At 42.7% G+C, this 24,807-nt stretch overlaps 2 protein-coding genes across 9 annotated transcripts in view; one reads left to right on the top strand and one right to left on the bottom strand.

The window, feature by feature from the left end:
* PCNX2 (pecanex 2) overlaps window positions 1–16,824 on the bottom strand; it is a 153,158-nt gene extending 136,334 nt beyond the window's left edge. For 3 of the 7 annotated variants that reach the window (XM_085219723.1, XM_085219726.1, XM_085219724.1), the window contains exons 1-5: window positions 14,070–14,493; window positions 7,833–8,041; window positions 5,640–5,757; window positions 3,422–3,458; window positions 1,679–2,956 (exon numbers count right to left, since the gene is read on the bottom strand). In XM_085219723.1, coding sequence (XP_085075849.1) covers window positions 1,679–2,956; window positions 3,422–3,458; window positions 5,640–5,757; window positions 7,833–8,041; window positions 14,070–14,318 — 1,891 coding nt within the window. In that variant the 5' untranslated portion in view covers window positions 14,319–14,493. Of the gene's footprint in view, window positions 1–1,678; window positions 2,957–3,421; window positions 3,459–5,639; window positions 5,758–7,163; window positions 7,347–7,477; window positions 7,595–7,832; window positions 8,042–14,069; window positions 14,495–16,767 lie in introns of those variants that run through there. The other 4 variants (XM_085219727.1, XM_085219725.1, XM_085219730.1 and 1 more) reach the window with 4 other exon arrangements.
* An 82-nt stretch (window positions 16,825–16,906) lies between these two features.
* The window catches only part of MAP3K21 (mitogen-activated protein kinase kinase kinase 21), a 40,721-nt gene continuing 32,820 nt past the window's right edge, over window positions 16,907–24,807 (top strand). The window contains exon 1 of one of the 2 annotated variants that reach the window (XM_085219721.1): window positions 16,907–17,756. In XM_085219721.1, the coding sequence (XP_085075847.1) occupies window positions 17,048–17,756 (709 nt within the window). In that variant the 5' untranslated portion in view covers window positions 16,907–17,047. The remainder of the gene's footprint in view (window positions 17,757–24,807) is intronic. The other variant, XM_085219722.1, reaches the window with a different exon arrangement.

The following is a 24,807-nucleotide window of genomic DNA, read 5'->3' as shown; positions in this document are numbered from 1 at the left end:
CTGCAGTATCACTCCCCTACTCAGAAGGACATTTGCGGGTCTCGTAACAGCTCAGCATGCCCCAAAAAAGCTCAGGGCAGCTTAGCTGTGTAGAGATCAACTCCAATGCTGACAAACATACAGACTTCAGAAAATGGAAAGGTAAGGAATTCACATTTGGCCACTTCAAATATCAGATTGGTGTTGAATCCTCATTTTTCCCCAAGGACTTTGGGTTTGAATGAAAAGAATTCAGCTTGCCAGATCTAAACTCTAATAACCATACATACATGAATCAAGTTTGTTTTGTATGTTGTCATGGAATTTGTGGATAACCTGACTTATTCTGATTGCTTTCCTTTACAGAGGCAGTTTTCCCCTCTCATATTATTCAAGGCATTCATCTGAAAGCCATTTAATTCTATAAACGTGACATTCTGAAATCTCTAGTGTGTTTCCCATATAATGAAAGTTTTTTAGGGGGGAGGGGTGAGGTAGAGGAAGACAGATGTCTGAGAGCCAGTCTATGGAAAGGGACACTGTTTTGACATGGAGAGAAGCTGCACTGCTGAGTATCAGTAAGTTCCCCAAGTTCAATGCAAAACAGGCATTTAGTTTGCTTCCTCTTAAGCTACCTTAGAACAATCTATTACAGCATCTAAAGTTTACAGAACATTTTGGAAAAGAATATAGGCTGTCTCATTTTACTTTGGCCCAGATCTTCTAAACCACAAAATAGCAGATCACTTGGCAAGTACTCCAACACTCCACACAGCTCCACTGCACCTCATCTAGCATACTCATGAAACAGGTCTTCTAGTCCTTTTTACACAGCTGCTAAAGACATGAGAAATAATGCTTCTTCCTAAACAGAAAAGAGTCAGAGTTTGGTGACAGCAAGGAAAACGTTGGCTAAAACCAGATATTCCTATGCTAGAATTATAAACTAGATTGCGTACAGGTTTTAAAATGAACTGATAGAAGCTTTCTTCTTTCCCTTTCTTTTTGAACGTAACTCTTTATTAAATGGAAAACTGCATGGTAAGATACTATTTTCCATTAAAATATCTGATGTTTTCAACAAACCCCACTGACAAAACTTTCTTCCGTAAGCCCAAATATTTTAGTCTTCAGCAACTCTTACCTATTGAGAAACACACTGGGAATGTGATTGTTTTATTTTTAACTACAAAGCAACACATATCTATAGAGGAAGCTGAGGAACATGCACATGCACACGGGAGTTAGCTAGAAATTGAGCCACCGCTGGTGACAAATCCAGCTTTCTACATACTCAGACACACACAGATGACTCTTCAACATGCACCTTGTAAGAGAAGGTACAAAACTAACTATACACAATTTTTTAAGAATTCTTTTTGATTTTTCCACAGTCCAGGCCTGTCACAAGGCAATCTAGCACAGAACATTAGATATGGACTAGATTCCTACTGAGGTTAGCATTAGCTTTTTCAAAAGGTGTCTTTAAGAAAATGTAATACTCAAGAAATTGTAGCTGACACTATCACACTTTCATGAAATCACCCTGTTCCAACCAAGCCCAGCCTTCCACCAATTAGTAACAAAACCAGTTCTCCTCCCTGTATTCACTCTACTGCAGATCTCAGACCAAGCTGCTATAAACAATGTAACTAATCTCAACTTTCTTATTCCAAAAGTCGTAAATCATGCATCATACCTCCAGCAGGAACATTTTCTTTTGTAACCTCCATTTTGACAGTAGACTGATTAGATGCCTTCATCTTTGAGGTATTAATGGATTCCAGAAGGGAGACAAACTCTAGAAAATTAGACTCATTGGGCACCTGTCCTTCTTTAGCTTCTAGATCAGATTTAGAAGTAGGCAAAGTCTTCTCTTTGTCAGATGCCTCCACTGAATTCTTACTTAAAAGCACATCTGTCCCACTGTCTACACTCAGCACCCGCATGTGCCTCTTTTCATGAGCAGTTCTACAGGATTGAGGATCTAGGCTCTGTAGTTCTTCTTTTGAACTCAAACCCATGTTTTGGACATTTTCAGAAGCATTCTTCTGATTTGGATCTGAACAAGTGTTCGTTTCTGTAGGAGCATTTACTGGATTGCTGTGTTCTTTTACTGCATCACCAGATTCATAGCCAGAGCAATGGTTGGATGACAGATCAGTCCTCAACATCTCTGGAGTTCTTTCACTTTCACTAATTTCTGGACAGTCATTACCCTTGCTGTCATCAGACAAATCAAAAGTTATAACAGGAATTCTGAGCTGTTCATTAGTCTGCTGACTTTGCCAATCTGCTGTGACTATACCAGACTCAAGAGCTGAGCTCGTTCTCTCAGTACCCAGAGCCCTCAGATGGACAGAGCCTGCAAGGTCACTGAGGGTGCTGTTTGGTGTGCTGCTCATTGTGATGACAATTTTAATGGGCTCACACAGTTGGTCTCCAGGAAGAGAATTGTCAACAATTGCAACAGCAGTCTCACTATCTGAGCAGTCAAGGTCTTCATTGGTACTATCAGCACTGCAAGAACTTTCCACAAGCTCAGGATCTTTGGTTGCAAAAGCACTGCACTGTGGGCAGTTACTGGTAAAGCCTGCCTGCAGTGAGCCATCTGGCAATTTCTCTCTTCTCTGATTTCTTGGATTACTTAAATGGTCTGAAATAACTGAATTTTCACTGTCCCATGGTTCCAAAGAAACTCCAGTCCTTACAATATCACCTTGCGATGAAGAAATATTAGAGAAATTTTTAGCTACATCTTTGTCCATGAGAATTACTTGTGATCCATGTTGCTCATTCTCTCCGCTTTGATTTATTCCAATTCCAGAAAGTGTTTCCAGAGCAGCTGGTTTTGTCACTATTGCTGATGTTGTAGAACCTGAAGCAGAGGCTGAGGAAACTGGTAATATGTCTCCTTTGATACCAGGTGAGGTAGATGAAATTGGTGGTACAGACTGCTCTTCTAATACTGTAATCCCTAATAAAAGATGTAACATGAGTTAGGTTTTGCAAACAGGACCACTATACATTATCAAGGTAAAATCTTTAGCGAGCAAAAACTGTAAAGAAGTCTCCAGTCAGAAGATGTTTAAGGGTTTTAAGATGTTACCTGAACACTGGCTTCCTCTTTTAACGTGTTCCAGAGACACAGAGCTTCCCAAGAGCATGGGAGGAAAACTCTTTAGTCTCTCTATATAAAAAAAAAAGGGAAAGCTACTTGCATTCTCACCAAAAGGCTATAGTCCAAACAGCTCAGCTGACAGCTGAGAAAGCTTCTGTGAGAACTCCCTTAAGATTTTGTTATCTTGAGCTTTTCCATTCAGATCCTAACATGAGGCATGACAGATCCTGCTGCAGGGTCGTCTGTGTCTTTTTTTTGGGGGGGAGGGGCAAGCAAGGATTAAATAAAAGTTGAAAAGGAATTATAATGCCTTTAAGATACCTTTGAGATCTTCAATAGTTTCCCGTGTTGGCAGGTCCTAAAAACAAAAACCACACAAAATTGGTAAGGCTATATATTAAATTCTGTTGGAAGAAAAGAAATAGATGTAATGCAACAGATCAGTGCAATAGTTAACTAATCAAAGGTTAATTACAGTGCTGATATTCAATAAAATTATTGAAATTTGGATGTGTACCTTCCACATAATACAAAGGGTAGGTGATGGAGATGGTTATAGAACAGCCATGCTCCAAATTGCACCACTGTAATTGTGTGTGTTATATCTGGGGAGAAAGAAAATTGAAGATTTTATTTTTAAAAACATTCCACGGTGCCTAATCTAGACCTTCTTAAAATAGTTCATCTTTTCCACTTCTCATTTTAGTGATTTAAAAACATGTAGCTGAAAAAGTTTGTCTCCAGTACTTGGTAGCAATTTCTCAGTGAAAAACTAGAGGAGAAAACCATCAAGTTATCCTACAATCATTCAGATTGCAAAGAAATTACAGAGGTCATTTAGTCCAAACTCTTCCCCCCCACACACATATTCAAGGCAGGCACAGTTAGAGCAGGTTGCTCAGGGCCATATCCAGTAGAGCTTTGAATACCTCCATGAATGGAGATTTCACAGCCACTCTGGACAACCTCTTCCAGTATTTGAGCACACTTTCAGTTTAAAAAAAAAAAAAAGATTTTTTTTTTAATATATTCAACTGTACTTTTGTCCACTGTCTTTTAGTCTTCCACCTTGTAGCTCTGAGCGTGCTCAGTCTTCTCCATACCCTTCCATTAGGGAAGTGAAGACAGTACATTCTTTTAGTCTTACATAGATTTTAGGACATCTGCCTGTCCTCATATATCTAGTGCCTTATTCCCCAATGATCACTGCCAGTGGCCCTTTGCTGGATTCTCATGAGCAGGTCAATGTCTGTTACGCAGTGGAGAGACCTGAACTATACAATACTGCAGAGAAACATTCTAGGAGCAAGAATGGAGAACTAGCAAAAAGTTACCAGGAAAAAATAACATGGATCTCTTCAGGCTGACATGCACCAAAATTAAGAGGAAATAATTATTACATCCTACTATTTCATAGTGGTAGCCTGGCAGCAAGAAGAGGAGATTAGGTTTGACTAGACCCAATCTACATGTTTGGAAATGAGAGACTCAGACAAGTTTCCTGGAAAAAAAATGAGTTTGCAGACTGGACAAATACCAGAATACTGGGGACCAGGACAGAAACAAGGTGAAAAATATTTTTTCTCATAAAAGAAAAATTGTTAATGTCTGTGAATCATACAGATGCTACAAAAAGGTAGAAACACTCCAGGAAATGAGGAAATACTTTTGATTCAGAATAGTTTGAAGTAAATAAGGACACAAAGGGGGAAAAAAAAATGAAGACAATGAAGTATCAAATAGCTACTTATTCAGAGATCACTAACCATCCTCTGCACTGAATGAGGCAGGAGTCCTGTAGAAAGAATAGTATGGGATCACATAATTAAAGATGTTATTGCAGTATACCTGGGGAGTAGCTTAAGATAACACAGATAGCATTCATTCTGTTCCCTAATTTTTGCACACTTTATTCTTCAAACTTCTCATGGGTATCCCTTATTTTTCTTAAATAACATCTACAAAAACCACTTTCATCACTTTGTATACTAACTGATTTAGAAAGCCACACGGCCAGTAGTGCAAAATCTATGTATTTTTAACCTCATGTAGCTTAACTCCTAAATTTTGATCAGGTTTTATTTTTTCTTTAAATATCGAACTGTTATTTTAGAACCATAAGTCCAGTTATACAAAAATAAGTCACTAACGCTTCAGGAGCTGATTCCTTCTCAGGGAATGAGAAACTGCTCTGACTACATTAGCTTCTTCCTTCTCTCAAAGCAGCCTTGAAAACTAGTTGACTTTAGCAAGATTTTCAAGTCATTCAATGACTTGACTGTCTGTATGCTCTATCACATATTAGTATGTAATAGAGCATACAGACATCTCTCGAGACTTACAGAATTATCTACTTCAGCTTTGTAAAATTAAACTTTTGGGACAAGGCCAACGCTAACCAACAGCTGTAGTTATACAAAGTATCCTTCCAACTTGAAGCAGACCTGCTTTCAGTCAGCAGCATCTGACCCTACAAAATTCCATGGGATAAGAACACATTGTATAAAGTGAAAACGTTACTACGAAAAAGCATACTAACCATTGCCCCAGATGAGCTCTGCGAGTGAAGAGCTTCTAGCCTCAAACTGTCGTGTATTGTAGGGGTAGAGCCATTTTGGTTGGTCTCACCAATTACACCATTATCCCCAATGTTATTGCTGAAAAAGGGAAAAAGGAACCAAGTTATTTACTTACCTCCCATCAAACAATTGTTTGAAATGCAATGCATAATGTCTATTCATATAATCATTGGACCATAAAAAGTGAAGTTGTTCCCTTTGACTTAATTAAAAGAAGCATACATTACAGGCAGCTAGTTAATCATTTCCTTGGTGGATGCATTCAGCTATTCACTACTCTTTTTAAACATTTTCTTTTAGGTTTTCCATGGGTATAAGCAAGCATTTTTGGACAAGATGTACTACTGAGACTCAACGTGTTCTCTTTCTCGGGTATAATGCAATAAAAATTTACTTGGAATAAGTAAATAATAAATCTCCATTGTGACAAAATGTTAAAAAAACATTTGTTTTCCCAATTCCAGTTTTAAAACCCTACAGCTATATATAAGCTATAAAATTATTTTTCCTGGGCATCTCAGCCAACTTTTTTCTGTAGTTAGCTGACTTCAGAAATTTGTTCAACCAATACACCAAAGCCTGTTTAAAATCTGTCAGCCAGCTAACCAAGATATTCTTTATTTTCTGATCAAGAGCTAAGACTGCTGTGTCTATGACCTCCCATATGGAAAACCTGAAATGTCTTTACACACAGGTTTTAAGAGGTGCTACTTCTAATTCTTAGTCAAAACTAAGGCAGGATAATGAAAGTTTAATGAACAGAACAAAAACTGAGCTTCTTTTTAAATTTGAGCCAGCCTAGAACAGATGAGCCCCTCAAATTACTGTATCAGACATCTGTAAATAGGAAACAGCTTTGTGGGCTAGTGAGAACAGAGCCTGAAAGACATCATTCAAACGAAAATAAATCCTTTGTATGGTTATTGACTTATGAGAGGCATTTCTGAGAAGAGCCTTGGTGCAGGCAGACCTTGACAATACCAGCAAAGTTGCTGCTAGGAGCGTGCCAGAGACATGCCAAAAACACAAGAGAACAGCACTAGCGAGGTACACAAACAAACCTGATACTGCTCAGCTTGCACAGAGCCGGTGGTAGCAGAGCTTACCATAGCGACTGTAAACACACCAAAACCAGAACAAGAAGTTCACAGATGCAGAGCTCTCAGTTGAAGCTTGGCAGCTGTAACAAACTACTCCGTTTAAGCTATGGTAGGACATTTTATGCTGCAGCCACTGCTGGATGTACCATATTTCAGGTTCTTTCACATCTGTTGTAGAGCTTGCAAACAATGAAAGCTGACTGTCAGCTTCATTTCTATGACTCAAGCTTGAAAAAGTGGTAAAAAAAAAAAGTCTCAATTTATTCCAAAAAGTTTCCAGCAGAATATTCTACATAAACACGATTCTGGAAAATCAACCCAGAAGCAGATTTATTGACTGTAATTATTTATTTGCAGTACAGAGGAAAGGCTGGAAATACCTACCCAATGACCTGAGAAATGAAAGCGGCTCTAACTTTACTCTTGAAGAGTACTACAGCAGAATTATGGCAGTCAGAAAAAGAAAAACAACGTACACATCTAGGCTCGATTAGAGGATGTAAGCTCTTATAAGCACACAACACAAATTAGTACTCAGACTTTCAAAGCCTTGATAGGAAAACATTTTCTTTGCCGACAGGTGCACATCATTTCCTTGTCCCTTCCCAGCAAGCTTTGTATGAACTTTCACCACTTTCCCAGAAGTTGAAATAGGAACAAAATGCACTTTTCTTTCTGAAACAGCTCTTCTCTCTCACCCTCAAAATTCTAGCACAAGGATAAAACCAGGAAGACCCTCTGCTCTTCCTTCAGCCTTTAATACTTCTTTAAAAACTCCCAAGTTTTCTCCACGATCTTTTAGCCCCTCCCAGACAGGTCTCCTCCCTTTACATGGTCCAGTGGCTGCCCCACCCCCAAACCAGGTGCAGCTCTGCCTGCTTCATCACAAGCATGCAAGAACACTGAGAATAAAAGCACTGATAAGGGTTTTAGGAGCGCCGCTCCCCACAAAACTGTAGAAGTCTTGCTGTCAATGGGTATTTCTGCTGCGCAGGACAGTGCAAACTTATCAGTTATATACAATGTACCAGCAACACATACTGCAAAGCTTACCTATGATTTGAGGGCTGAAGAACTGTGTTTTCTTTTGGGACCTCTGCATCTTTACGCTGCCTTCCATTTTTTCTTGGGACCTGTTGTTGAATTGCTTCGCCTTTATCAAACATAAGGTGCAGACGGTAACTGATCACCTTAATTGCTGTGAAGAACACTGTCACTAAGCTGCAGTATGCAAAAGCTGTAATTGAATTTGCTGGACAAGCCTATGGAAAGGAATAATAAAGACATCATACAAGTTTATTATAAGAAAATGCTGCTAAATTTTTCAAAGACAATTTCTTTTTTTTTTTTATACATATTTCTAATTGTCTGTTATTTGTACCTCTACTGAGTTTTGCAGATACAAGAAGTACTGTATCTCCATAGAGAAGTCTTGAGTTCTACTCATCAGAAAGTTCTAAACATTTGCTCAAATTTCAAACCATTTATTCTTCTTTTGATTAGCTATGGATAGCTTCTTTTATTAATTTTATCACAAAGCCAGTAAAAGCTCACAATTAACAAACATTGTTAGAACACTCTCAAAATACCCCCTTCCAGTACTTGAAGGGAGCTTATAAATAGAGGGAGACCAATTTTTTACATGGTCTGATAGTGAGAAGACAAGGGGGAATGGCTTTAAAGTAAAAGAGGGGAGATTCAGAGTAGACATGAGGAAGAAATTCTTCACTCTGAGGGTGCTGAGGCCCTGGCACAGTTGCCCAGAGAAGCTGTGGATGCCCCATCCCTGGAAGCACTCAAGGGCAGGTTGGATGGGGGCCTGGGCAGCCTGAGCTGCTGGGTGGCAGCCCTGCCCACAGCAGAGAGCTGGAACCATATGGTTCTCAAGGTCTCTTCCAACCCAAGCCATTCTATGATTCTATGAAAATTTCCCACTCCCAGAACAATACAGCTTTTCCTGAATTATCAGACACAAAACAAAAGATTAATTATCCACAAACAGGAAACTCCTTTTGAAAAAATTGTCATCTTACCATTTCTCAGCTATGAGAATAATGCTAAAAACACTAAAAGGTTGTAGTTTCATTGCCTTTTTTTTTTTTTTTTTAAACACTTTACAACGTCTCCTATTGCCACTACTGCTGAAGAATTAAAAAAAAAAATCAGGATCAGTCAAAACAAATAAGTGTGTCAAAACAAACAAATTTGGAGAGAGGCAGCCTCTTTGAATACTTTTTTTCTAAAGTTCATAATCATTAATTTGCAGCTGTCTGTGTCTGCTGATTTGGGATGGGCACCATATCTCTTAGTCATTACAATGAATTATAGTTCAAATACAGACATCAGTATGTCATGTCTGTGAAGGAACAGCACTCTCCTATGTAAATACTTCCTTACCGTAAAGAAAAATTCATAATAAATACTTCTAGTTACATTTGAAGGGCCAAAATCTTCATATCTATGGTCATGAAACATCCTTACGTATGGTTTTTATTCAGTTGCAGTCTCAGAGAGAGATCCAATTTTGTGCCCTAAATTTATATTTGTAAATACCAGCTTTGGAGATCAAGGATCATTTGAATTTAAAAAACATTTCAGAGACAGAAATAAACCACACTGCGCCCACATAGATAAGGAAGGGAAGGGAATGAGGTACATTTACTTCATCTCTAAAACAAGCCACCGCATTTATCTTGATGTTGAAATGAGTATGCTGAATCATTTCTGTGTTACCACGAGCAAATGAGTTGCTATTTCTCTGCTGCATTTGGCTTTCCAGGTAAATTCTCTCTTAGGACTATTCTGTTTCACACAGAATCATCGAATATCTTGAGATGGAAGGGGTCCAACTCCTGCCTCCACACAAGACCACCCAGAAATCACAACTCTGATTTCTCACAGCTTGGGGCTGTGACCACTGCCATGGGGAGCCTGTCTCAGGCCCCAACCACCCTCTGGTGAAGAACCTTTTCCTGATATCCAACCTGAACCACTGCTGAATTTATTATATAAAAGTAGAGAAGCTATCTAGTAGGTATATATTGCTAACAATACCTAATGAGAAAGACATTACTTTCTACAGATCGAGTCTTAGCTTGTTAAGAGTACTTCATTTTATGTACACATGCTACATGTATGCGTACACCAGAACTCAGCAAGCTCTTTGGTCATTTACTGTATCTGGGCCAGAAAGAAGACGTATTTGCAAAGCAGTGCTCTCATGGTAGAAGGGTTGGTAGAATTTGTTTTTATGACTAAAGCATTTGCAAAACACAAGTTAAAAATCACTTGGTTTCACAAAGAATGACTGCCACATGTCTGCAAGGATTTGTTTCAAAAAGGTATGTTCACTTCCCAAGAAATCTCTTCAACTACACTCTAAAAGCATGGACTGCCCACTCAGTGATAAATAACACCTCAGAACGAGAGGTGACACCTATAAAGCTTAATACATTTTAAATAAATAATGTCAAGCGGACACAACAGAAATAAACTTCTAACAACACAGATTATGTTTGCTTAGAGCACAATACAGGAGCGAATCTCCTGAATTCCTGAGTGAAAGAGAGGACTGGTTCTAGCTAACACCGAGTGCTGCATGTTCCCATCCCTGCCTTCTGATCAGAGCTCCTGGATACACTCAGTGCCTCCCCATGGTCTGCCTGCACATCTGCCCAACATACAGTGCTTCCCACGGGGTACATGTTAAGCATGCTCACAATTCAAAATCTGCCTACAAATATACATATATAAAGGCCAGCATATTCTTAATATTCTGGATCTTGGAAGAAACTAAGTAGCAGAAGCTGGCAGCTTTCTCCAATTCCACACAAGGAATTGGAAGAAAGATGAAAGTGAGGATGGAAAGCCTCGGACTTTCAGAAACAGACCTCTTGCATAAGGGTGGAAGTGTCATCTGAGTGCAGCTGGTGTTCCCAGGAAAGGATATGTGAAATCTACAAAAATTTGCCTGAGCTAGGGGAAATTAAATTACAGACCACTGAGGAATTACATGATAGGCTCACTTTTGCTGTACTAGAGTTATTATTAGCCTTGTTTCCTACAGAAATTAGGTTTTATAATCACACTTTTTAACTCTTTGGCAACTGTCACCTAACTTCAGTAGAACACATCCCCGCTGGGAACAGGCCAGTAGCTTCCAATATCAGAACACTGTGGGCCACAGGCAGACACTCAGGTTCGCGTGTTTGAAATGCCACCTGGCTTACTGCTGCAGATGCAGCAGGGTTGATCTGCCTGTGCAGACAGGACATCCGCCTGGGGCTTCTGCCAGCCCACAGGCCACTGCCAGGGAAATGGTCAACTTCTCCCCACATCTACTAACATTATTTGGATAGCACAAAAGTGGAGGTAACTAAGGTGGGTATTTCCTAATATAAAAACACATAACCTTTGACTAAAATACCATATCTGTTAATCAGACTGAATAATTAATTTGTTTAGACCCAGACGTAACCCACCTGATCCATCTAAAGGTAGATGGTACATCTCAGCTTTGGTGTGCTACAGCACAAAAATGATGAAAAATGTGCAGTCAGTCACTACAATGAGACTTGGTGAAGAAAGAGTGGGATATACCAATAACACTGAAGCCAAAGATACATTAATGTTCCTTTAGCTGAATTAATTCTAAGAGATATCCCTAACACAACAGGTAGCAAATCCCAGGAGTGTAAACTCAATTTCAAGAGTGCATTCTATCTCCTAATAAATACGTTAAGAGCAGTGTAGTTTATCTATCTATTCCAGCGATACGCATATCCTTACTGTTACAGAGGGTAAAAGTAGGTTAAAGTGTGATCAACTGGGACTGGAAGCAACTGACACACTGCCAGCTTTATCACGGTTTACCTCTGAGTAATTTGTTTACGTGCCCACACCCTTATACTGCCACGTTATATTTATCATGGTGTGACTCGAAGACCTAATGTTCAATTCAAGAGCTTCCTGTCCAACAAAAGACAGAAACAATCACTAAGCTATCTCAAGGGCTCACTAAAAGGCAGGTGCACATAGTCTTGAGGCTTCTAGAACAGGCTATAGTACAAGCACCCCCAAAGCCATCTCTCTGCTTTACTGGTGTTACACTGGGGCTGACCTCAGCCAGGTTGCTCTGCTTAACAGTGTCACTAACGTCACACATACACACAACACTTGGGAGCCCTGTGCTATTTGTTACTTTATTCCACCAAATTATAATCTATTATGAGATCTGACACGGCAAGGTTAGAAGATAACCTAATAATATTGAAAGTTGATTTTTAATAGCAACGATGTTCCAAATAGTTTTCAATTGCATATCCTTTGCTACAAAGGATAAGTGAAAAAGAAAAGACAAAACACAGAACTGCATTTTCAGGAATGGGAAAGTTCACAAGGGAACAATTAGTACCAAAGTAAGCTGTGCTGACAATGCTAGAGAACAAAATCCTCGATCCACACAACAGAAACAACTCGATACTATAAGCTCCCCAATGCTACTGTCAGCACATCTCAACTGAGCCAGTGTGAAAAATCTAAAAGCAGCTGGGTGAGTTTTACCACTTCATTCAAATCAAACTGTTTCAGGGAGACTTTCTGACTTTGTTAAAGGTGTAATTGAGACAATCCAAAGCAGAGGAACATTTTGAGTGACAGCATTCTGATTTGCTCTGACTTTGCCATTTCAAAAGATATTTGTGACTGCATAAGCTGATTCCAAAGTGTGTAACATGAACATCACCACTCAAATGTCGCTAAAGATTGTAAGTAAAATTCTCCACAGAAATCCTTTAATTAAAAATAGAGATTCAAGTTTCTAAGTGGCAAGAATATCTGTCGTGCACAAAGTCTACAAAGCCTAACCACTTAAAAGCAGGAAAACAAATACTTGAGGACATCATTACTTGAGCAGACATCATAAATGCATTATTCTTATCAGGGATAAAGAATTCCCATAGCGACACATTAGCTCAAGAACACAAGTCCTTCATTTAACCAGATGATTCATCAGAAAGCCAGCCAGTCTGCAGGAGCACATCCATCAAGACAGACAAACACGAAGCCCAGAAGAAAAAAAGAGAAAAGTTAAACAGATAAATTTGGTTTTCTTCTTCTCCCTTTACATCATTTCTTATGTTTTACGTTTGCTTTAAACTACAGCACCCTTTTGTGCAACACTGTTAGTTCAGAATTTTCCCAGAAGGCAACACATACTCTTCCAGATATATACCTACTTATTCTAGCTGGAAAAGAAAGTTAACCTTCACCTTCACTTTTTTTCCCCTCATCTTTTTTTTTTTTTGAAAAATCATGCATGTCACTTTGGCAGCAGTTCTTAGCACATTAGGCTCTTGCTGGCTCGCAGAGGACAGAGACTCCATCCACCAGAAAACACAGTAACCTTGGTTTAAGAGCTCCCATGCTTACAGGGATCAAGCACAATCCACGTCAAAGGTACAGCATACTAACAGATTTTTAAAAATACATAACTGACTTTTCACTGGAATTCCAGAGAGACTGCTGAACTCTCTTTGCAAATCAGGGCCATCTCTAACCACAGAATCATTTGAGATGGAAGGGACCTTTAAAGGTCATCCAGTCCCATTCCTCATGTAGAGTGAAAAGACCTGCCTGGGATTTTTATCCCACTCAACCGAAAGAAAAAAAAAGAAAAAAAAAAAAAGCAACAGCCAAGCTACAAACTTCACTTCATAAGAATCAAGTTGAGTCACTGCAAGAGGCTAATGAATGGAATGAATGGCAATTTTCACCTAGAGAAATAATGCTAAGCTACAGCTACTGAAGAGTTCACCAACGAATGGATGCAATGATCCAGCAAACTACTTCCAAGGTTTCCCCAGGCAGGAGGAAGCTCACCAAAACTGAGTCAAACTACCAAGTTTTCATGGAAAAAAACATACTAAAGTTCTGCAAGCAAATCCCAATTAGTAAAACCACTGATCTGTGATGCTTAGCACAAGGTGATCTGCATGGCACGAGGAGCAACGCGACTCACCGGTGACATTCAGGCACTCGACTTTCTGCCTATATTCACCCCTCTCAGCTGGTCAGACCGGAGTGGGCGGCAAACAAACGGGGTTCCGAGAAGCCTCCTCAACCCCCGCTTCCCCGGGCCGCTCCAGCAGCGGGGCGCAGCCGCCTCGGGCGGTGACGGCGGGGACGCGGAGCCCTCGCCCGAGGCCGCGCGCTGCCTTTGCCGCTGGGCCGAGGTGCGGCGCGGCCCCAACCCCCAGGCCGCTCCCCGCGCCCCCGCCCCGCGATGCTCACCAGGTGCATGGCGAGGGGCAGCGTCAGGAGGAAGAGCCACAGATAGAGGTGGCAGCTGTTGGTGAAGGCGCCCTGATCCGGGTCGTGGTACCAACCGCCGGTCAGCGCCGCCCACACGCCCTGCCCCACCAGCCGCGCCGCCGGCGACACCATGGCCGCCCCCCGCCGCCCCTCAGCCGCCCGCCGCCGCCGCCGCCGCCATGCCGGGCGCCGGCGGATTCTCCCATGGTGCCCCGCGACGCTGAGCATCCCGCCCCACCCCGGCCGGGCCGGGCCTCCCTCCGCTCGGCCCCGCCGCCGCGCCGATCCCGGGGCCGCGCCCGGCTGCCGGCAGCGCCGAGGGGCGGCCGCTGTGGGCGCGCGGACGGACGACGCCGCGAAGCCGCGTCCCGGCGCGCGGCGGCTCGCAGGTGCGGGGAAGGCCCGGCCCACCGGGCGGCACCGCACTGGGCCCGGCGCAACCCCCCCTCACCGCTACGAGGTTGTTTTACCCGATTCGTCGGGTGTTTGTCAGCCAAACGTCGGCCTGCTTGGTGGTATCCCGAGCTCTACTTTGAGTTTGATAACAACTGAGCTCGAATTAGAGATTTGATAGTATGTGAGGGTGTCAGAAGACAGGCGTGCGTGGCACTGAGAGGGAACCAAGAGCAGATAGGCAGCACAGGGGATACGGCTCACATCCCTGTGGCACACTTGAAGGAAGGGTTGTGAGCCAACGGATGTCATTAAACAACCATGTTTGAGAGGTAATTTGCCACATAAGCTCAGCTTCCAGCGCTGTACACAGTGCACCCACACTGGATGCTTGTGCTGGGTGCTTGATAGGTTTGAAAGCCATACAAACAGGAGGGATGGCACTGCTTCTTTCAGTGGCACAGTGCCTGCAGATATCTACAGATGACTACAACCATGGGGAGAGGTATTTGCTTGGTTTGTCCTTGCCAAGAAATCTTCTAATCCGTAATCTTGTGGATGCCCCATCCCTGTATGCATTCAAGGCCAGGCTGGATGAGGCTCTGGGCAGCCTGGTCTGTGGATGGCAACCCTACACATAGCAGGGGGGTTGAAACTCGATGATCGCTGTGGTCCTTTTCAACCCAGGCCATTCTATGATTCTATGATCCTGTACGAAAGAGGCACAGTTCTAGCATTGCCCTATGTTCTTTTTCATTAAACATGTCTTGCATAACATCTCTCTTCCTTGCCAAGTAGAAATTTTTATTTTACCTTTTGCACAGTAAGGCAGATTCTTTTCAAAGGTGACAAAGTAGAAATTTTTATTTTACCTTTTGCACAGTAAGGCAGATTCTTTTCAAAGGTGACAAAGTTTGTTAACACAAACATCAAATGCAATCACCAGCCATCAATAATATTTTTATAGGCAGTGATTCAAAATATTAATTTTTCAGAAACCACCAAAGTTGTTTTCCATATACATACTGACAAAAACATTTACATGCAGATTTCCAAATAAAAACAAAGTGAAAAAAGGGGGCTTCAAAACTTCCTCTCCTCTGTATCTCACGCCTCTGGTTCAAGCAGGTTATTATTCGGAAGCCCCAGGAAGGGAGGGCTTCATTGGAGTTGATGTGACACTGTTTCACTTAGGGTGATCTGTCCTCTCATCACTCAAATCTTTCCACTCCTATTCTGATATAATGGTACTCGCAGGTCAGAAGAGGGGTGATAATTCTAGTTAAGGGTATGTGTTCCAGATAGTGCAGATAGATGCACAGTACTGTGCCTGTGGCTGCAGGGGAGTGCCAGAGGTGGAAAACGTGACCATAGACCCACGGAAAGGTCAGTGACAAACTGGGCGTCCAGCAACCTGCACGCTGTTCTTCTTAATGATAACTCCACTAGGTGGTGCCAAGAGAAAAGTTACAGGAGCTTCACGTTGCTCTCCGTAAAACTGCTCCCATTATTAGATAAGCCGGGAACACCACTTACACACCAAGATCCTGCAGTGCTCCGTGCTGCAGAATAATCCGGGTGTAGCAATTGCTGGTGCATAGTAGTACAAATTTTTGAACACTAGCTCTAAATAAATATTTAAACTTTTCACTGTACTGCAACCAACACCTTGTCTGACCCAAAACATTCCACAGTTAATTAGTTCCTGCAGATTCCTTCAGATAAAGTTCAAGGTGGAATTTGTGTGGCAGAGCGCTTGTATTACAACATACTTTATGGCTTTTATAATAAGGGAAATATGCAGATAAGGAAAAGGTTTGCAATTATCTCTCTGAATAGCCGCGAGGCATTCTCTTATATTAAAGGAAATGGGAAAAGACTTGATAGACACGCCGGTTTTGCGTTACTTCTTTTTGGTTCAGTAATCGCCGTAGCGTTTTATTTTTGCCTAGTGTGTAGAGACACAGTTTCTGCTGCGGGACGAACAGGAGTTTATCAACTTTGTTCAATTTCAATTTCAAATAACTACGTCGAGAATTTGGTCGCGATACACAGCTGCAAATGAGACGGTTGCTGAGGGACGTACAGCACTTGATGTGCGGGCAGCTGAGAGGCAAAGAACGCGCTGATGATTCCGCCCGGCGGCACAGCCCCGCACCTTTCCCGCACCCTTTTATCCACCTCAGGGAGCTCCTAACAGCCGCTGCTCCCAGCGCCACAGTCACAAAGCTCCCGACGCGGCCCACACCCACTGTCGGGCTGCGCGCGCGCGGAAGACACCTACCTGCCTACGCCTCCACACCCACCGCCGCCCCCTCCTTCCAACCCCATCCTAGCTCTCGCCGCCACGTGACGACCGATAGCCAATCAGCGACTCGGAGCGGGGAGGCGGGAGCAGAGCCACTCCCCTCCCCACCCTCTCCGCCCGCGCTTGCGCCCTACCTGTGTCAGCCCGGCGGCGCCAGGCCCCGCCCCTCCCGCGGCTCCCGCTCGGCGGCGGCAGGTGAGGATGCGGCCGGGCGGGCGCCCCCGCGGTGGCGGCTGCCGGGGCTGAGCTCTCCGCCATGGCCGCGCCGGGCGCCGGGGCGTCGGGCTCCGGGGGGCCGAGCCCGCTGTGGACGGCGCTGTACGACTACGAAGCGAGCGGCGAGGACGAGCTGAGCCTGCGGCGGGGAGACGTGGTGGAGGTGCTGTCGCAGGATGCGGCCGTGTCCGGCGACGACGGGTGGTGGGCGGGCAAGATCCGGCAGCGGCTCGGCATCTTCCCCGCCAACTACGTGACCCGGCAGCCCCGCGGAACGGCGGGCGAGGAGCCGGCGGGCAGCCTGACCGAGATCGACTTCCAGCACCTGGAGCTGCAGGAGATCATCGGCGTGGGGGGGTTTGGCAAGGTGTACCGCGCCACCTGGCGCGGCCGCGAGGTGGCCGTGAAGGCGGCGCGGCAGGACCCCGACGAGGACATCACGGCCACGGCCGAGAGCGTGCGGCAGGAGGCCAAGCTGTTCGCCATGCTGCGGCACCCCAACATCATCGCCCTGCACGGGGTCTGCCTGCGGGAGCCCAACCTCTGCCTCGTCATGGAGTTCGCCCGCGGCGGTTCTCTCAACCGGGCCCTGGCCGCCGCCGCCTCCTCCTCCGCCGCCGTCCCCGGGGGCCGCCGCATCCCCCCGCACGTCCTGGTGAACTGGGCAGTGCAGATCGCCCGCGGCATGCTCTACCTGCATGACCAGGCCATCGTCCCCATCCTGCACCGCGACCTCAAGTCCAGCAACAGTGAGTCCCTCGGGGAGGCGGCCGGGGGCCCGGGGCGGGGGGCGGCCGGCCGGCTCGGGGAGCGGCCTTCGGGCCCGGGGGAGAGGGGCTCTGCCGCGCCCAGGGGTGGGCTGGCAGCAGGTGGGTCTGTGCGGCTGTGAGCGGGTCGGTGGTTCTTTCGGAAAGGCTGGGGGGAAGTGGGTGCGCTTGGAGTACTACAGGACCGAGTCCTGCACATCTCAGGTAGGAAGGAGTGCAGTCAGAAGTGAAACGGGATGAAATCCTGTGCGTGGTCACAGCTGCAGTTTTATGAGATTTCCTTTACTTGGGCACGGTCTGCTATCCTAGCTTTTACAGGACCTTGGCTCGGTATAGCTTTTAAAGGAAAAATTAATCATAGAATCACAGAACAGCTTGGATTGGAAGGGAGCTTAATGATCATCCGGTTCCAACCCCCTGCCGTGGGGGGTGTGCTGCTGCTTGCTAAATCAGACTGCCCAGGGCCCCGTGCAGCCTGGCCTTGAGCGCCTCCAGGGATAAGGCAAGTTTTGCTTCTGTTAATAATAAAGATATTGCTTCTGTTTCACTTCTGGACATCTGCATGTGGTTTTGTCTTTCGTTTGATAAAATTCACCTGCATAGCAAGCAGTGGTGGGAAAAGCAGTAGTTTAGAAATAGCAGACGCTCTGGTGCTTTCAGCTTTTGGTGTGGACAGAAGCACCTGAAAGAGCAAGGAATTTGTTCAGTTCATCTGTAATGAATCCTTCACCCATCTGTTGGAGCTGATGCAAGGATGCCTTAAGACAGTTGTGTTGAAGGCTGGCTTCACAGAGATGGAGATGTTTAAGCCCCACCATCGTTGTTGTGTTTCAAACTAGTGGCCTGAAAGTGGATATTTGTGCCCTTACATAAATGTTTGAAGCTGTCTCAGCAGTCCTGCTGCAAATTTGGCCCATTCAGAACAGAAACATTACCCTGTTTTCAGTTGGACATCCTAAAGTGGTTAAGTTAAAATGAAAAAGCTTCATTCAAGTTTGAAGCATTTTTTTTGAGAGGCTTTTGTAGTGTGTCTTGAAGGTCATCATGCATGGATTGTTAAGACAAGGCTCAGTCATGGGACTGCTCCCGAGAACACTTTCACTATTTGTTTGATAAAGAAAGGACCTAGCTCAGCTGTATTTGTGGTTCTGATTGTAGCACAAGATGATGAACTCCTGGAACGTTGTTTCAGGGTCTAACAGATTTCATGGCCAACATGTGAAATTCTAGGCAGCTGTTAGTAGGCAGCTTGTATCCCAGTTTACTGCGCTGCTCAGACTGAACTGCTGTACCTTTGCTACACTCCTGATGTGACAATGGCAAAGTCCACATTTGTAATGAACTTGTAACCCTGGTTTAGCACAACACGCAGAGCCGCAATGGTGACTGCTGTGTACTGATTACCATTATCATCTCTGTGTATGTAGATAATGGCAGAGCCTTTTAAAAATATGCTTTTAATTATAGCCTTAATATTTGTGCTTATTCACTGCTTTCATTGTTTATTCTGGTTGCCCATGTGATTGACTTTAGCTGTGTAGTTTTCTCACCCACGTTTCTTAATCGTGGTGAAGCCTGACAATGGTCTTGATCATCTAACTGAATTATAATATTGGAAGTCAACAGTATGCTAGTGACAGAATGTACTGTTATCGTTGAGTTACAGAATCGTTAAGTCATATTTTACATGAATTTAAAGGGACTGCAAATCCTGGTAGTGTCACCTGTTACGTTACTTGTCTGTTTTTCCAGGATTTCACTTTATTCTGTTGCTGTCATCTTTCCCAACCTTATGTGCCTGGGAGTAGAAGGCTGCTAGAGTGTGTGGTGCTTGGTGTGGGTAGCATCATCTTGGCAATTTCTGTAGTCACAGACTGAGCTCTGACTGCTCCTGTTGATCTGCCGTTGCTTGCTGCTTTCCGTGGCCCCTTAGTGGTGGTGGTAGACAGTGTTCTCTGCAGAGTAATTCCTGATAGTTTGCCACTGTACCCATTTTGTGCTGACTTAATGATTTGCACTGAGAAGGAGTTCTTCCTTAGACAACAAATTGGAAAGATGACTTCCCTTAATAAGGCATGGTATGGGATGTCAACTAAAATATTTCATTTGCAAATACCAAAGAACTATGTTTTCAGCCCTTTCTACCACCATATTTGATCCGGAAAAGATATATGTCAGGACTGGTAGCTGGTAGGCAATAGCCAAAGCAGACTTCTTAAAGGCAAGTGTTATTTCTCTCTAATCCATTCCATGAAGTTGGGATCTGTAGGACAGTGTTTCTGGCACTGATGTCAAATTGACGCGACTGGTAAGAGATCCCCACAGACTGAATAGTAGTAATGAGAGCAACAGAATGTATTTTATTTTTTGACTGCAGTGCCTGAATTCTTTTGTATGCACAAGTTTCTTTAGACTCCTATTGGGAGGAGGAAAAAGGTGTTTTGTTTCTAGTAAAGCAAGAAATGGATAGATATGCAAATGTTTTCAATATTTGGAAAAAAAAAAAAAGAGCAATCTTTGAGAGGGCTGAGAAAAGGGTTAAAGGGTGACTGCTGAGTTTGGTTGGTATCAGGGCTTCTTCAATTCTGGAGTCCATGTAAAAACCTTAATATTTAATGATTATTTCAAAGTAGACAAAGCAAAGGTGTAAAGAACACTCAGCTTTTAAGTAGGTCCGGTGAAATGAAACATAATAACCATGGCTATTAATGGTGATTTGCAAATTGGCTGTGGGTGTTTAATAAAACCTTATGCAGGTGACATGATCATAAGATTCTTTGGAAAAGAGCAGTCTTTTTTGAGAGTATCTAAAAGCAGCTTTTATGATCTTAGATGCATAGACTAAGGAGGTTATCTAAAATTAGGGTGGACTTTACCTAACTAAATTCCAAAGGAAAACTTGAAAATAAATTTGAGGTTTTTCAAATTGGTATATGTAGATAAGGAATTCTGAATCCAGTAGTAATTTGAATGAAGTATCGTAAACTGAAAAACCTCCCTAGTACAGATATAGTTTTGGTGCGTTCTTACTGAAAATAAAAAAAAAAAAAAAGTTCATCTTCAAGACCAGAATCTAACAGCGAAACAAGAGAAATAAGAAACTAGTCTATCTTTTTTTTCTTTTTCACATCTCAGCATATTTGCTGACTCTTTCAAAGGGTGGCTTTTTATCGTAGAGTGACTTGCATTGGAAGGGACCTTAAAGCCTATCCAACCCCCTGCTGTGGGCAGAGCTGCCCCCGCCAGCTCAGGCTGCTTGGGGCCCATCCAACCTGGCCCTGAGCACCTCCAGGGATGGGGCATCCACAGCTTTTCCAGGCAGCTGTGCCAGGACCTCTCCAGCTTCTAAGTAAAGACTTTCTTTCTAATATTTAATCTGAATCGTCCCTCTTTCAGTTTAAAGCTTTTACCCCTTGTCTTCTCGCTATCAGACCATGTAAAATATCCCACCCTGCCTCTTCTGTAGGCTCCCTTTGACTACTGGAAAGTTGCAATGAAGTTTCCCCAGAGCCTTCTCTTCTCCAGACTGAACAAGTCCATCTCCCTCAACCTTTCTGCATAGGAGTGGTGCTCCAGCCCTCTGATCACCTTCATTGCCCTCCTCTGGACCTGCTTCAAGAGCTCCATGTCCTTCTTGTGCTGGGGTCCCTGGTCTGAACACAGTACAGTCAATTTTCTCCAGTTTTTCTCTGGGGAAGTCAAATTATTTTCTTTTGGTCAAGGACACCTCATTAATTAGGATGCCTCAGTAACCATGGTTATTTAGGGTCTCAGTACAGTCTTTTCTGTTGCTTTCTTAGAGGTCTGAATAAGGTTAATAATGTGTTCAGATAAAATGTGCAAGGCTTCACTTTCTGAAGTCTAGTGTAGAGTAAGCAGAGGTTTGTGGTTTGGGGACTGATTTCAGATTGTGCAGTACTTCTGCCTTAAAATATGTTTTATCTGTAGTGCAGCAGCTTTGTGTACTTATAGAAAACATAACAGAAAGTTCAGAATATCTTCCTTACGGCATGATCCAATCTGTGAAAACAAGGTGAAGCACAAAGTTAATTCTGTGAAGATTGTGTATATATGCATAATACTGGTGAGTCCTCTGTTGATTTGTTGTAGATGGATATGGAAGTAAGTTTTGGCTCACTAATTCTTGCAGCTTACCAGGATTGTTGTGGCCCTCAGTTTGCTGGAGTGCACCAAGTTTGTATTACATATAGAAATAATCAAGAACAGGTTGACTTTCAAAGACTATTGAATAAAGCCAAGGACATAACAGTTATAATGAGAGCAGTACTTGAAAACTGAAGAGGTCAAACATACAGAAGAACAATGAAACAGCAGTTGGACAATCTGCATTACTATTACATCCTTCAAAATAATCTCATGTAATAACTCAGAAAAGAGAATTTGGTTTTAAAATCTCTAAGGGCAGTTTGACATGGCTTTACAGGATTTCTTTTGAACTGGTTGCTTTTGATGAAGGGTGGTGTTCTGGAGTTTGATGAAAAGCAGGACAAAATAACCTCTGATTATTGTTTCTATATGTTGTTTGCAGCACAATTGTTGAACATATAAAACAAGCTGACAATAAGATGAAAGTGTTTTCAAGAACTCACAAAAAATACTTTGCCTCAAACTTCCCTACCTAGCAGCTTCATGGTAGCTGTTGGGCTAGGAGATGAGAAAGAGGCTACATGGAAACTGACCTGTCTCTTTACTGATTTTATTCTGAAATCAATGGGGTGCATAATCTGTCTCTTGGCTCTGTTTTGAAGGACTTGCTCGCTTCACCTGTAAAGTTGTAAGGACTTCTTATACATTGTTAAAGCTTGCATATTCAGTATCTTCTAATACGTGACTATAAGGAAAAAGAAAAATCAAAATGAAATTCTATTACAGTTGGCTTGGTGGTTTTGTGAGAGGACTGGCATTTTGCAGATGAGAACTTCATCTCAAGATGCCCTCTAATGGCAGTGGAACTTGTAGTTGTACAATAGCCATAAGCCAATCACTGTTCGCCTTTTAGATTGCAGCAAGACTTAAATACAAATAAAAAAATATTCTCCTGTGGGCAGATGCTCTGTGTCTCCCTCACCTCTTTGTAATGCTCTCATTCATGGGACTTGTGCTCTTCTGTTCTATTCCCAGTGTCCCTTCCTGGGCTGGCCCCAGCTGTCCTAGGGTACCAACTCCAGAAAGAGGATTCCGTCACCTGCTCTAATAGTCTGCATCTGCTATAATTGGTTTGAAGCATCTCCTGTAGCCTTGCTAACTGCTGAGCTGGCAACAGTGGCTTGTGTCTCTGAGGTCTGGAGAGGAACAAACATTTGTCTGGCAGAACTGAAGTTCCTCTTCTGTAAGACTTCTGTAAAACCCACACTAACTTGACGGCTCTGAGAACGCAGCATTGCTTTGACTATTTTATCTGACAGTCGGATAAAATGGTGGGACTGAAAGTAACTGGGGCACAAGGGAAGGACTGACAGATTTTTCTTCAAGAAGACTGGCTTAAAAAAAGCCCTTGTCCCACAGGCAATGAACTGCCAATCCCAGGCTATGTGTGAGATGGTTTTTTAGTTAGGAAGGTGTTCAGAATATAATTACTTCCACAAATGTTTGAGCCATTCATGTGTTAGCAATTCAAAATTCTTGTGCCTCATTTTTCCATGCTGTATTCATATGGGAAGTCATGGTAATTAAGTGCTGCTATTCTTAATTACTTAAATTACATAAAGATTAGAAAATGTCCTAGGTGTACCAGCTTCCTAGCCCATTTTTATGAGTGTAAGTAGCCCTGCCTTCTGCTTTGCACTAAAGATAATGCTGCTGCATTACAACATTAAAAAATGGTCATACATTCCTGGAATGTATAGCAGGAAGGAGCACTGGATTTGGTAATCTTATCTGATTAGCATGTTTAAAAAAAAAAAAAAAAACAACATAGAAGTACTGCAGAATTTCATCAACTTGAGAAACAGCATCTCTTTTGAATCTATTACAAGTTAACATTCAGTTCAAGTGTTATGCTTTGTTTCATAAAACATTGCTCCCAGTAATCTGTTACATGATTTGATGTGCTCTGACTACATAGATGGGGATTTTATTTTTTTTTGAGACCCTGAGAGAATGTTAGATACTGTGAGAGCAGCAAATGCTCAGCAGCCTTGAGCTGTAGTGTCTTTCAGCGCATGGGAGGAAATGTTTTACGTTGTGCCCATTTTGTTTTTGCCTGTTACGTTTATTCACTTGCTGCATGTGTTTTGTGTTCAAAAAGAGATGCTGGAATTCAAGAAAGAGCAATTTTAAGTCGCTGATTGCTGTGGTGGTCACCATCGTAGTAGAAATAATTAGTGCTAAAATATCAGAGATTAACTTCCAACTGAAGAATGTGTTTCCGTATTTAAATATAACATGCAGGGAATTAATTACTTTATTATGTTTTCTGTCAAATGAAATTTTGTGAACCACTAATCTGTAACACAACATTTGATTGCATAGAATATAAGCTTCCAGAGAAGTAACATCTAGCAGTTATTTTACTTATAGATTTAAGGTTTAACTGCAGTAGTCATTTATGTGACCTTCTGAATTTGCTGCTGTTTGATGTTTTTATGGATCTCAAATCTGGACACTAAAAAGTGGAGAAAAAATTCTAATCATCTTAGGCACTTATTTTTATTTTTGAGGCAGTGTGTTGAAATGTGTTTACTCCTTAATGCTGAAAGCAAGATTCTAGACTGAACCACTAACTGAATTTAACACAACTAATTTAAAAACAGTAAATTTGAATGTCCTTATTTTAATTCCCTTTTAATACAGATTTTCATTTTGTTTCCCCAAACAAACTGACACCTGTAGAGTTATTCCTTTCTCTTATTTGGTGTTAAGACTCTGCATCTGCAACTGATAGCATGTTTAATAAAAAAAAAAAAAATAGTGTTGCTTTGCTCTCCTTCTGGATCTTGCCACAGGGGAGTCACATTCTTATCTGTTGCTCCCAGGTTTTCTGACTGTTTTTTCTGAAATGAATGGTTTGGAG

The sequence above is a fragment of the Meleagris gallopavo genome, chromosome 2, assembly GCF_905368555.1.
Source record: "Meleagris gallopavo chromosome 2, MGAL_WU_HG_1.1, whole genome shotgun sequence".
Taxonomy (NCBI): Eukaryota; Metazoa; Chordata; class Aves; order Galliformes; family Phasianidae; genus Meleagris; species Meleagris gallopavo.
This window is presented reverse-complemented; position numbering and strand designations above follow the sequence as displayed.